The sequence below is a fragment of the Nesoenas mayeri genome (assembly GCF_963082525.1).
Source record: "Nesoenas mayeri genome assembly, chromosome: 3".
Lineage (NCBI taxonomy): Eukaryota > Metazoa > Chordata > Aves > Columbiformes > Columbidae > Nesoenas > Nesoenas mayeri.
This window is the reverse complement of record NC_137544.1, coordinates 26576997-26591181: the sequence shown is the minus strand read 5'-3', so window position 1 is coordinate 26591181 and position 14185 is coordinate 26576997. Positions and strand designations below refer to the sequence as shown.

At 36.3% G+C, this 14185-nt stretch overlaps 1 protein-coding gene across 1 annotated transcript in view; it reads left to right on the top strand.

Moving 5' to 3' along the window:
- The window catches only part of LOC308038617 (dystonin-like), a gene marked incomplete at both ends in the record, with an annotated part of 310764 nt that overhangs the window by 163920 nt on the left and 132659 nt on the right, over window positions 1-14185 (top strand). The window contains 18 exons of the mRNA XM_080341395.1: window positions 233-695; window positions 783-911; window positions 1115-1192; window positions 1296-1457; window positions 1574-1678; window positions 3643-3738; window positions 5082-5207; window positions 5598-5750; window positions 6004-6158; window positions 6294-6420; window positions 7560-7743; window positions 8691-8848; window positions 9179-9357; window positions 9576-9714; window positions 10526-10719; window positions 12979-13141; window positions 13826-13909; window positions 14002-14109. Of these exons, the coding sequence (XP_080197521.1) occupies window positions 233-695; window positions 783-911; window positions 1115-1192; window positions 1296-1457; window positions 1574-1678; window positions 3643-3738; window positions 5082-5207; window positions 5598-5750; window positions 6004-6158; window positions 6294-6420; window positions 7560-7743; window positions 8691-8848; window positions 9179-9357; window positions 9576-9714; window positions 10526-10719; window positions 12979-13141; window positions 13826-13909; window positions 14002-14109 (2803 nt within the window). The remainder of the gene's footprint in view (window positions 1-232; window positions 696-782; window positions 912-1114; window positions 1193-1295; window positions 1458-1573; window positions 1679-3642; window positions 3739-5081; window positions 5208-5597; window positions 5751-6003; window positions 6159-6293; window positions 6421-7559; window positions 7744-8690; window positions 8849-9178; window positions 9358-9575; window positions 9715-10525; window positions 10720-12978; window positions 13142-13825; window positions 13910-14001; window positions 14110-14185) is intronic.

The window sequence follows — 14185 nt, the reverse complement described above, 5'->3', positions numbered from 1 at the left end:
GTGCCCATTCCATGCTGATTTTCTAGTCATTGCCCAATTTCTGCATCTGTTACCTGTATTTATAAAAGTATATTTCCTGATATAATTGTTTATTGGTAAATATTTAGGTACAACTAAAGTGTAAGAGGTCTTGTGAATTCATAATGCTCTTCAATTCAGCATGGTAAACCTTGATTGTAAGCGTTAATTGAAATTATTTTTATTCATTTATTTATTTTATTTTATTTTATAGAGTTGCAAAACTTCGTGATGAGCTGATGGTCATACGGACCGAATGTTCTTCTGTGTACAACAAGGGGCATGCACTGACAACAGAGCAGACAAAGCTGATGATATCAGGAATAACTGAAAGCTTAAACTCAGGATTTACAACAAACCTAACCCCTGAATTAAATGCTGCAATGACCCAAGGTTTAACACCTAGTTTGACTTCTTCCAGCTTGACTTCTGGCCTTTCATCGGGCCTTACTTCCAGACTGACCCCAACCGTCACTCCCGCTTACACACCAGGCATCCCACCACGGTTAATTCAAAGCTATGTGACAGGAGTAGACAGTGGGACTCTGCAAACACTCAAACTGACGCAAATCAGAAAACCTCTTATGAAATCGGCTTTTGTGGATCAGAATTTAACAGAAGAAGAGGTGAACATGAAATTTGTCCAGGACCTGTTGTGCTGGGTAGAAGAAATGCAGGTATCAATCTCTATGGAAACAGTCCACTTCTAATTATAATGCTTAATGCTTGTAGGTCGTAACTAATTTTTCCTTGTCATTTGTAAGATGCAACTTGATCGAGCAGAATGGGGATCAGATTTACCAAGTGTTGAAAGCCATTTAGAAAATCACAAAAATGTCCACAAAGCTATTGAGGAATTTGAATCCAGCCTTAAAGAAGCTAAAATCAGTGAGGTACGGCACCGTGTTTTTTACTTCTTTGGTTACTTTCTTACTGGGTGGCACATAAACTAATGTTGAATTTCAGAACTGTGTTTGGGTTTCACACTCTTACTTTTATTTCTGATCTTTGACTTGACATATCATGGAATCAGGAAATCTAATGGTTTAGCATATCTAACCTTTTTGTTGTCTTTTGACCTCATATACCAATACAGATCCAGATGACTGCTCCTCTTAAACTCAGTTATGCAGAAAAATTGCACAAACTGGAGAGTCAATATTCAAAACTCTTGGTGAGTTTGTCAATACTTTTCAGCTTCTCAGTGTACATCATGTTTGATAAGGCATGAGCTTTAAATTCTGATTTTTGTAAACATTTTTTTCTTTTTAATAAAGAACACATCGAGAAATCAGGAAAGACATCTAGATACTCTTCACAATTTTGTGTCTCGTGCTACTAGAGAGCTGATATGGCTGAATGAGAAAGAAGAGGAAGAGGTTGCATATGACTGGAGTGAAAGAAACCCCAATATAGCAAGAAAAAAGGAATACCATGCAGTATGTATTGCTAATCTAATCTAGAGGGAATAATTAAATCCTCTTTAAGAATTTAAGAGACTTCTAAAATGTTTTGTGTTTGTGTTTTTGTGGTTTTTTTTGTCATCTGGAAAAAGGAATTAATGAGAGAACTTGATCAAAAAGAAGAAGTTATTAAGTCAGTACAAGAAATAGCTGAGCAACTGCTTCTTGAAAATCACCCAGCCAGGCTAACCATTGAGGTAAGTTAGTAAGCACATCACACAAAGAAGAAAATAGTTTTGTGATGTAACAGACCTTAGATTTTGGAGAAGAAGCGGGGAGGTACTAACTCATAGGAAATTAAACAACAAGACTGAATAACGGGGCCTTTTTCTTTTCTCTTCTTTTTCTTTTTCTCTTTTCTTTTCTTTTCTTTTCTTTTCTTTTCTTTTCTTTTCTTTTCTTTTCTTTTCTTTTCTTTTCTTTTCTTTTCTTTTCTTTTCTTTTCTTTTCTTTTCTTTTCTTTTCTTTTCTTTTCTTTTCTTTTCTTTTCTTTTCTTTTCTTTTCTTTTCTTTTCTTTTCTTTTCTTTTCTTTTCTTCTTTTCCTCTTCAGCATATCTCTTGTATCTGTTTTCCAGTTTCCAAAAAGTAAAAGCACTTTTGTAAAGTTATGGTTACATCTTGGATTGTTTAGATAAAATCCTTCTGAAGTCTAAAATCAAAATTTCCAGAATTGATCTGTACAGACATTTCTGGTCGTACACGCAGCTTCTAGCGTTATTGATAAAAATTGCATTGGCAAACGGAGGGCACGGAACAGTCCTAGGGTGGTTTCTCTCCTGTTGGATTGAAAGAAGTTTCAGTGGAGGCTTTTCTAGTCACTTACTGGTACAGATTTCTATTACAGTTTAGAGTTGGTTTCGTAACTTATTTGTCAGTGAATTATGAAACTTGTTTGGATGTCAAAAATCTGACCAGGTGATATGATTTACTTCAGGCTTGAATCATGCTCCATATTATAGCTACAGTTTACAGGAAATTTATTGTAGCTGTTTTGGGGTCATAACAAGTTTCCAAAGGAGAACATAAAACACTTTTCCCTGTAGAGGTTCAAGGAAGCAGTAACTACAAACAGTGAGTGGTAAAAATGGAAACAATAAAAAAATGATTTTATTCTATAAGAATGAAAAAACAGTCAGAGAGGATGGATTTTTATTATTGTTCAGCTCAGTGAGTAAACTGGAAGCATGAAGAAAACTCCTGCCTTCCATCCTTCTCATGACATTTACTATGAATAGTAAATGACTTTTTATGTAATGTGGGGAATTTTATTCTTTAAAAAGTATATGCTGTTCTAATGGGTTCTTATCAGTGTAATATACTTTAAATATTAATATATTAAAGATACATATTATGAAACCAGGCCACCGCAGTGAAGATGACTGTGCAGGTTATGATGTCTGCAATAATGCTCTATTGGGACATTTAAGAAAGGAAAAAAAAAAGACAACTCTATGCCTTTTCTACAGAAGAATCTACACATTAGTGCATCAATTTGAAATTCACTGAAGCCAATGAAAAAATTCTTGAATTCCCTGAGAGTCACAGGGAATTGAAAAATTGAGACTTTTGGCTAATTTCACAAAGTCAAGAGTACCCTCTGGTGGTGGATGCGCCTGCGGTGCCTCTGCAGGGGCAGCACCCTGCAGACAGTACAAGCATCACTCGAATAGGGTTCTGTTCCTTAAATTCCTGTACAACTGTTACACAAAATTATACACTGCAGTAAGTCCTGATTAATTATTTTTATTATGCATTCAGTGTTACTTTAATGTCTGATTTGTTTCCGAGGAAAAATCCAGGAGTCTTGAATGAATAAGTAAAGCCACAGAATCATACACTGGATTAGGCTGGGGTAACCTTGGGAGATGTAGTCCAGCCCCTGCCTAAGTCAGGGCCTCCTTCGGCTGAATTCTGAACATGCCCAAGGAGGTGATGATTTCGCAGCTGCTCTGGGCAAGTTTTCTGATATCACTGTGCTGTAGCAACAGGATTTTTCTCACATAGAACTGGAATTTTCCTTGGCTGCAGCTTGCTTTTCCTGGGGGAGGAAGTCAGGTTTAGATGCTTGTGTTTGCTACATTACTCTTATGTTTCCTAAATTCTGTGAAAGTATACATGTTGTAATTTTTGTTTCCTTTTGTAAAATCTCTTCCTTTAAAGGCCTATAGAGCTGCCATGCAGACACAATGGAGCTGGATTCTTCAGCTCTGTCACTGTGTTGAACAACATTTGAGGGAAAATGCTGCATATTTTGAGGTAAGATTGCAAAATGCTGTTAGGACCATAGTAAAAAAAGTTCCACTGAAAGTGCTAGTTGCTCTCTCACAGTAGTTGTAGAATTGACATTTATCATACGCAATCATGAGATGATGAACCGTGCTCCCATATTATTCTATACCTGTGTTATCCTCACTACAATTATATCGATTCCCAGCAGACAAAAATCTGGCCTGACTTTTTTTCAGAGCGCTGCAGCGGCAAGTAGGGACTCTGCGAACAAAGCCGTGTTCTCTCCCTGTCAGACACAACTGCTGTCAGTGCAGCTTTTGCAGATGATGTAGAGTGGAGAGTGGTTAATGCTGGCCCAAGGAGAACATATTCTAGGTGCTTTTTCCAGGACTACCCAAATACAAATGTAACGTATGGCATTAATAATAAACAGAGCAGAGAACACCCTGACAGCGGAGGTGTTCAGCGTAAACACCTTTCTGATTATCACCCACATACTCAGCAAATGATACTCAGTTACGTGCATGAGGATTGAAGAGCTAAGAGTTTCTCAGTTATATGCAAGATGAATGAAGATTCAAGAGTCTTTTGTTTGGGAAAGAACTCTACTTTTTTTTTTAATATATATTTAAATTATAAAGATTAGTCATTAGTGTTTTCTTGTCTTAGATGGTTGAAGAAGAAGGGGGGTGATGTTTGGATGAGATGCATTTGGACTGAGAAGGGTCTGAGCCCGAAGTTAGGAAGTGGACATTGGAGAAGACATAGTTGATTGATTTGGTTTCCTAGGGGTAGGGGGAAGAAATGGGAATTCTGGATTTGAGAAGTGAGGTTTCAGGAATAGAATGAGATAAGGGTTATCACAGGGCATATCCCTTCGCAGTCATGCTTAACAGAACCTTAGTTTGGAGTAGCAGATACCCATGCAGAACGGTCAAGCGTGGCCACTCTCTTCCCCTCTTGCACAAAATGTTTACTTCAGTGTGCCTGCTGAAGTTTGCAGCTGGTTTGCTACAGTTTGTAGGTTTGTCTGTTCTTTATATATGAAAATAATTGTAATTCCAAGGGAAGCATGAATAACTTCAGACAAGCTTTCAATTGCAGGAACACTAATTAACTGAAGTTCAATAATTGCTGAATTAATTTTGCATGTAGATAGTACCAAGAATAACTGATGTTACAGTGTGTGCCTTCTTGAACAGTACATTTAGGCGTGAGATCACAAATAGTGTTTTGTGGTACAGTAGTCACTTCAGGCTACTAGAAAAGATTATTTTTAAAAAGACAGCACTTAAAGAAAACTTCATAGTGTAGCTGTCTGTATACTTTTATGTTGTTTAAAAATAACCTGGATATTTGTCTCATCCTAGTTTTTCAGTGATGCCAAAGAAGCCATGGAATATTTAAAGAATTTGAAAGATACCATATACCGAAAATACAGTTGTGATAGATCAAGCAGCCTTCGTAGACTGGAAGACCTTGTCCAGGAGTCCATGGTAAGAATTCAAGGATACTGTTAACATGAGTTACAATGAAACAATAAATGTGTAGGTTATAGTTGGATTTAAAATACATGTGTTTAAATGATTCATTTGAAGTGAAGGAATATAAAAAGATTTCTTTTTTTTAGAACTTAAATGATGGCATCTGTCCATGTATGATTAATTTTTTTCATGAGCTTAAAATACAGTTTTATTTCTTTATCTTTACAATAGCAGATGTTGTGGGAAACTAGTGACTTCAGAAAGATATTTTGTTCTTGTAAAATTTGTTACTTTTAAGAAACACAGTAAAATAAGTCATGGAAAAAAAGCTTAACAGGATCAAAGAAGCAGCACTGTATTCTGGCCATCTCTTATAATGTGTTCTTTTCTTAACTGTTTTAGGAAGAAAAAGAACAACTCTTGCAGTATAAGAGCACAGTAGCTGGCCTTGTGGGGAGAGCAAAGGCAATAATTCAGCTGAAGCCAAGGAACCCTGACTGTATACTCAAAACATCCATCCCAATTAAAGCCATCTGTGACTATAGACAAATTGAGGTTAGAAGCTTGAATTTCCTCAAATCAATTACAGACGTGAGAATTCAGCTAAAGTGTCATTAATTATGATGTTCCTGGAGAACACTAGGCTCTTAAATTTCTTCCACCCTAATAAACAAGAGCAAGTCTTTGTGTTGAACATTGTTTTTCTTGTTCTGTTGTTTATTTGTTGACACCATTTGCAGAAGCGCTTTGTAAAAGTATTTGGTAATGCTCATCTCATTAGCTTATTCTCCTTTTCTGTTAATCCTAGATAACTATTTACAAAGATGATGAGTGTGTATTAGCAAACAACTCCCATCGTGCTAAATGGAAAGTTATCAGCCCAAGTGGTAATGAGGCCATGGTTCCATCTGTGTGCTTTACAGTTCCTCCACCAAACAAAGAAGCAATAGATACAGCCAACAGGTAGGGACGAAACAAAACCATTCATTTTCTTTTAAAATTCATTTGTATGAAGCTTGGGTTAAAATAATGTCTTAACTTTTTTTTCCCTTTCCATGCATTACTTTGATCTAAAGTTTGAATCTTTTTATGTTTCAGGATTGAACAACAATTTCAGAATGTTCTGGCCCTTTGGCATGAGTCACATGTAAACATGAAGAGTGTGGTGTCCTGGCATTACCTGACAAATGAAATTGAAGCTGTTCGAGCTGGCAATGTTGCCTCGGTATGTGCTATGTCTAGCAAGGGCCTCAGCCTTTTGCTGGGACGCCATAGACTACACTTTCCAGAAATACTGTATAATTAACAATTTCCAGCAATCCTTATCTTCCTTGAGGGAACAGCTGGCAGTGGCCATGCTGGTTCCCACTGTGCAACATTCTACCTGAGGAGCCTTTACACAGGTGTGTTTGGGGAAGGAGCAGAGAGGTTGTATTATGAAAACCACCTGTAGCCTTATTTCACTCATCTCTCAGGTCTGCTGCTGTCAGCAGGGGGACAGGATCTCCCAAAAGCAGTAGAACAGTGACTATATCTGAATTTTGTTCTTGAGAGTCTACCTTTCTTCACTTACGTGGAAGGTTTGCTTCATTAGGCTAAGGTTAATTGTCATGAAAACTCCCATTATTTCCTTATGGCTACAACTTCTTAATGAAAATGGAGCAACTATGAAGCAACATTTAGTCTTTCAAGTTGAATGCAGCTGAACATTCATTCCTCTGTAATGCATAATTTAATTCTTATACATGTCAGTAACTTGAAATGTTAAATAGCTAATTAGGATCAATTTGTCAGAAATGAAATAGTGATATATATCAAAAGACTAATGTGCCTGGCTAAAATAGTGGGTGATGTCACTGAATTACACAATCTTAGATGTATAGCATAATGTGATTCAATATAATAGTTTATTATACATCATTGGTGTACATATCTCTACAAACTACTGCAATAATATTTGTAGTACCCAAAACGACATTTTTCACTCCTAATTTCTCACTGTTGCTGTTGAAAGGAAGGAATTTGAGATAATTCTTGAAGTGTCACTACTTGTATGACTCTTGCTGGCTTCCTGTCTGTTGCTACATGGCATTAGATGCAGAAATGGTGTCTGATATAGGATTGTCTTAACATAGCCCATTACTGGCATTAAAGATGGAAAAGGATTTTAGAGTGTAAACTATGATTTGTTGTACCTGTCAAGTGGACTTCAGCCCAGGAGCAACAAGCTTTCAGAACCTCAATTCTTTGATTTTTACCATCCGAGTGATTGGTCAATATTGTTTTTTGATAAAAAGTGTTGCAGGGAACTATGTGAATGATGCATCGTTGCTAACTGTGCCTTGGCTTTATAATCTGTTGCAGATAAAGACAATGTTGCCAGGTGAACATCAGCAGGTTCTAAGCAATTTGCAGTCCCGCTTTGATGATTTTGTGGAAGATAGCCAGGAGTCCAAAATCTTCACCAGCTCCGATACAGCACAGCTGGAGAGGGAAGTTGATGTTTGCAAGCAATACTATCAAGAGCTTCTGAAATCTGCAGAAAGAGGTATAACTTGGCCAAGGAAAGCAGAAAGATGCCCTCATAAGATATATTGTGGTTCTTGATAAAACTTCTCTCTCTGAAAAAAAGTTCTAGAGAATTACCCATTTTATCATAGTGATACTGTTAATGCCCAACTCTTCTGAACAAACAGAAAGTCATCATTTTAACAATGTGCACAATTACATTGTACAGAAGCTCTAAGTTTGTTTAACTTTGTATATATTGAGCTGTGTAGAAATATTGATGTGTTACTTAATATGTGGGGTGCTACAAAGAATTTTACGCCAAAGAATTTATTCTGTGCACTACAGCTTGCTGGTTAATCGTGCCTTCCTTGTTTTTGAGTATTGGAAATATAACTTGATTATTTTGTTGATTTCATAACAGAATTAGAACTTTTTCACAGTGTTAAGGCAAGAAGTGTCCTAGGTACTTTCCTAACTCCACCGAATGCCTGTAGTTACTTCAGTCTCAACTTCTGTATACAGTAAGAACAGAAAGCTTAAGATACCTGCTTTGATTTACTGTCAAGTAGCTAATGACTTGAAGAAATATAGTAGTGCAAAGTTGATTACTGCATAGCATAATTCACTACACTTAAGGGAAAATATGTTGCCTTGTTTGTTGGAAAGAGAGGATTAAAAAAAGATATCAGTCACTAAGTTTAGCAGTGTCTATGTGAGAGGTGATGGCTGTGCCTGGGATGGATGATCAAAGATGTATGCTAATTTTTCATGTGTGAGGAGATGATCTAATAATAGCGAAAATATATTATATTAAGGTTCTTTAAATGTGTCTTATAGCCAAAATTCCAATGGAAATTGATGGGATTTCAGCTAATCGTGAAAAGACCTATAGAATGGTGGCTTTTAAAAAGTGTTCTTAAAAAGGCACGGTGGAAATTATGTGGTGGCTTTGTTTGCTAACGTGTGCCTCATTTCTTTCAACAGAGGAGCAGGAAGAATCTATTTACAATCTCTATATCTCTGAAGTCAGAAATATCAGACTTCAGCTGGAGAGTTGTGAGGAGCGGTTGGTGCGGCAGATCCGAACCCCAATGGAAAGGGATGATCTACGTGAAAGCGTGTTCAGGATTTCAGAGCAAGAGGTGAGCCTTTGCAAAAGGCTGTTTTACCTGAGAGAAGAGTTTTATTTTAAAACAACTATGTCCAGATGTTTTCAGTGTAGTCAGGAAAGTTTGCGGTGCACCTTGAAAGGACAAGAGTCAAAGTTTAAGCTTGTGCTTGTAAGAAAAAAGATGCCAATAAATGGTGACTCTGTTAGTTTCCCTCTTATACATACATTTATTTTTAAAAAAATTTAATTGTGTCCACATGGAACAAGCAAAGGAGAGCAGACCTGTACTGACAATGATATGTAGAATATACATGAGGTTGATGTAGGATAAAAGCACTGTCAATCACCTTTCATTTTACAGAAACTGAAGAAAGAACTGGATCGACTGAAAGATGACCTGGAAGTCATCACAAATAAATGTGAAGAGTTTTTCAGTCAAGCTGCTGGTTCACCTTCAGTCCCTACTCTGCGTTCTGAACTCAATGTTGTTATTCAGAACATGAACCAAGTTTATTCCATGTCTTCCATTTACATAGATAAGTATGTAACAGGCCATCTCCCATCATACGTTTTAGTTTACAATTTTATTTTCAAAATAAATGAATTAGTATGAATAATACCGATCAAAGAGGAGGCAGTTAATGTAATTTTACCACTGTACAAAGGGTTACCCAGTGACATGAAAAGGCTGAAAAGCAGAAGCTTGTTGAGTGTGTTGTTATTGATGATTCACTTAACAGGAGATTACTGTTTTTCAGATTAAAAACTGTAAATATGGTGCTGAAGAGCACCCAAGGAGCAGAATCATTAGTAAAACTCTACGAAACTAAGTTGTGTGAAGAAGAGGCAGTAACAGCTGACAAAAACAATATTGAAAATCTGATGGGTACATTAAAGGTAAGAGTTGGCTGGCACCTGTTCTTGGTTAAATAAAAAAATAATAGGAAAATTATCACTTATAACACCTGGTTTTGGTTATGCTGTACTGTATAGTGTATCAAAAGTTGGCTTGTATATTTGGAGGAAATTCTGTATTAGGATTGACGTGTCAGAAAAAAAATGATGACTTTGGAGCATTAGGAATTAGATTGTTTGCAAGTGTGTTCCTGCTTTGAGGAAGCGCATGGCAGTATCTGAAACTTCCAAGAGTGGCGCTTGTCAGTGCTGCAGTAAAACTTTTTTTTGGTCTCTTCAAAAGGTAACATATGCTTAAGGTAACATAAATATATTGTTATATAAATGTGGCCACAATAACGTTCTTGCTAATGCTGTGGTACACTCACTGATCAGGGTTTCCTCAGAGGTTTGGCAGATATCTTTGAGAAAGGGTAAGACTGAAGTTGAGCATTTTTTATGTGCTCCATATACCTCATATTAATATTGCAAATGATTAGTAATGCTTTTTTGCTAGAGAGAATAGTTGGCATCTACCTAAGGATTTTTTGAAAGCTGTAGCTTATAAGGTGAGTGTGTTAAATTGCTCTCTCTATTTTGGTATATGTTGGGGGGGAAGCTGTTTTTTAGAATTATTCTGCAATTCATAGCTGCGTTCTGGTGCCATTCCAGCCTTTGAGCAACCAGAAGTAAAATACTCATTTAAACATTTTTCATTTATTTATTTATACATTTTACTCATGTAAAATACTGATTTATAAAATAGTGTAATAACTTAGGAGTTATTTACAATTTATCATTTATCACATGCTAGCAATGGAGATCTGAAGTAGACGAGAAAAGGCAAGTGTTCCATGCCTTAGAGGATGAACTGCAGAAGGCGAAGACGATCAGTGACCAGATGTTTAAAATGCACAAGGAACGTGATCTTGACTTTGACTGGCATAAAGAAAAGGTTGATCAGTTAGCCGAGAGGTGGCAAAACATTCACTCTCAAATTGAAAATAGGTTTGTATAACTTTTTATTGTAGTCTCTTCATGTTTTATGCAGGTTTCTGTGAAAAAAACCAATCAGAAATAAATGTTTAAATAGGGCAGAATAGTTTTCTGAACTATTTGTGAGAAGTGCTAAGATTAAGGATTCTTACCTTTTCTGTGCTGGTGACATAGTTATCTTTTCCACAGGAAACATCCATGACTGTTGAGCACCAAAAAATTAACAAGATACAGAAATTTTATTTACTTAAAATTTACTGAGATGCAGTAGAGATGATTTGTCTTCTTTCTTTCTTTCTAAAAAAGGCCTGCAGAAATGACTTGCTGTCCTATGGAAATACCACATAATTAGCTCTGACAGGCTAAACTGATGAGGTGGTTCATCAGTTATGATTGGATTCATGTTAACTTGCTTTTAATGACTCAAGTGATAAGTCTGAAGGTCCTCAGCTTCCATTGACTTCTGTGATAATTTTGTCACAATAACTTTTGGTGAAGTGCCAGTATTTCTTTTTGGTGTGCAACTGTTTTCGTGCAGTCTCAATACCCAATGGAAATGGTGCTCTGGATTCAGCCCTTCACTATTTACTGTCACTGTGTTATTGGAGAGTGCTACTCACATGCACATGCCTGCACCAATGCACAGGTTCAGCAGAACACACCTACCTGTAATTCTGAAGGAGATGTCCGTAAATGACATTCCTAGAAGTATTTTTTACTTCCATCTGTATAGTTTTGTTTCCTGTATGGATAGGAAACAAAACTATAGAGACCAAAGGAAAAAGTGTGTGCAAATTAAGGAAGTCTGTACTATACAGCCTGAACTAATTCTTTTAAAAATCTACTTTAGTTTGTCATTATAGATAACCTGAACAAGAGCATCAAAGACAGTGCTTTTCATGTAAAATTTCACACAACAACCTTTCACATTTTTGTCCTCAGTTTTTAAGGGGTGAATATCCGTACAGCTGTAATACTGATGTTATTAACTTGTAATTACCAAATTTAATTGTCTCTGTTTAAAATTGCTAGAAGATGAAAGGGAGGTTGACAGAAGCTGACTCATTTAAAGCTGAATGCAGGATGGCTAGCTTTAAATCCACATCAGATTTTTCATCATCTGGTAGCATGACAGAATGTAAATGATAAACAGTAGTGATATGAGGTACTGAAGTGTCTTTATTTCTTTGGAGGGCAAATATGAACCACATCCTCTCTTTACAGGGCAATATGCTGAACAGAATATCCTGAAAAACTACTGTTAATACATAGTTGCTTCTAGGGTAAATAGGACAGATTGTGGTACTTGAGCATGTAGCTGTAAACAAGCTGCTTTCTGCAAATGTTTGCTCTGCTGCTTCTTAACAGCTTGACACTGATGATCATTATATGGAAAGTATGTACAAATATTGGCTGCAGTTATCATCATCCTTTCTCTTTTTTTCTGGTTATTAGCTTTAAAACATGCTTAAGTATGAAACCTGAGCAATATTGTTGCCTTTGCTTGCTCTTTTTCAGACTCCTTTTCGCATCTTGAGAGCAAAATTAGTGTGATTCAAACTATTTATTCCAAGTCAGACTATAAAAAGTTGCTAAATAAGTAGGTTTGTCCATAATCATGTGGCATGTTGTATTAGTTGCATTTATATGATCTTTCAAGTATAACGATCATGAAAGAAAAATTGTCAGTATTCTCGTCACTATGGAAACGACTTTGAGGAAATCCACAGCACTCTTTTTTTTCAGGTCAAAACTATGACTTAAAAAGGGACTTGCCCAACAGGATCAGTTGCTTTTGCACATTAGAATGTTTAAAAGCTTTGGTTTTAGTGTAACTCCTGTTGTTTTGTGAGAGACACAGAGTATGGTGAACTGCTGCTTAACCTCCAGTATAGCTCTTTTCTTTCTTGATTTACACAGGTCATATTTGAAATACTCTCATTTATAACAGAATTAACTGCTGTTGCAGAGCCCTCTTGCCTGGGGATTCCTGTGTTCATGGACTTTCAGGCTGTTTAGCTCACTAATGAGGGATATGCAGAGTTTCTTCTGTAGTAGGATCTCTCCTGGGTGTCATTTATGACAGATGAAAAGGTTTCTCCAAGCTGGGAATCTTGATGTTTGAGAAGTTAATTTGCAGCTTAGTGTTATTTTAGTATGTTTGTAATCAGAGCTATAGACATCCGAAGCCTTTAAGGCTGTATTTGGCGTAGTTTTGTATCTTTTATATTCATCTTCTCTCCTTTGGCATGTCTTCTAAAATAAAACCAGGTTGCGTGACTTAGAAGGTATTAATAAATCTCTGAAGTATTACAAAGACACTTACAATTCTTTGGACACATGGATTCAACAAGTGGAAGATACTCAGCGAAAGATTCAAGAAATCCATCCTGAAAATAGCAAAGCGTTGGCTAAACAGCTGAACCAACATAAGGTACAAAAGGGAATTTCATTGCAGGAAAGCACTGAATGACTGAAAAAGAATTAAAAGATCTTTTGAACCCAGTCATATCAGTTTTGTTTTTTGATAGGAAGTGCTTGTGTCCCTCAGCCCTTATTGTAAAATTCCAAATAATCACCAGTTTTTATGTTTTTTGGGGGTTTACACTGCAGCTGATATCATTAATGTATCCCTCACAGTTTATAGCCATTCCTGTAGATGAAATTGTTTTGGTCTTCAAATCTGCAAGAAGAGTAAAACCTTAGAGAGTAAAACCTTAGAGAGTGCCTACAATTCTGGACTCTCCTTATCACATAATTTTTTACTCAGTACTGCTCTTGGTAGTTGAAGGTAGAAATATTTTCACTGAGGCAGAGCTAAACTCTCTCCTGCAAGACGGAAATGCAGCTTAAATAAGAAACAGAGTAACCAATTATATGCATGAGGTGTATATTCCTAATTTGTTTTCAAGTTCACTCATGAGCTATTAAACCTGGCAGCGTTTTTTACTGCTTCTGTAAGCCTGACAAAGCCAGGGCTTGAGAATGTAATTACTTGTACACACACGGAAATGAGTGTATTATGTAAATTTCATGATGTTAGATAAAATAGAAGTGCTAATAATAATAGTAATAAAAATAACTTTTTAAGATGAAGATGTAATTTTGTATTTTACAGATGCTGGTTTCTGAGATTGAAGTGAAACAAAGCAAAATAGATGAATGCCAGAAGTATTCAGAACAATACTCAGCTGCTGTGAAGGTAATAAATAATGCTGTACTTAAAATCCTATTTTTTTAGTGTCAGTACCATATGGAATGCCAACTATTTTGTGTATTTTCTCTTTTTTACAGGATTATGAATTGCAGACTATGACCTACAGAGCTATGGTTGACTCCCAGCAAAAATCTCCAGTGAAACGCCGAAGAATGCAAAGCTCATCAGACTTCATTATTCAAGAGGTAAATGGATTTCTTACAACAGGAAAACATGGGGTGTTTTTGAGTCTTTACTTAAAACAGAGTAAACACAAGAATG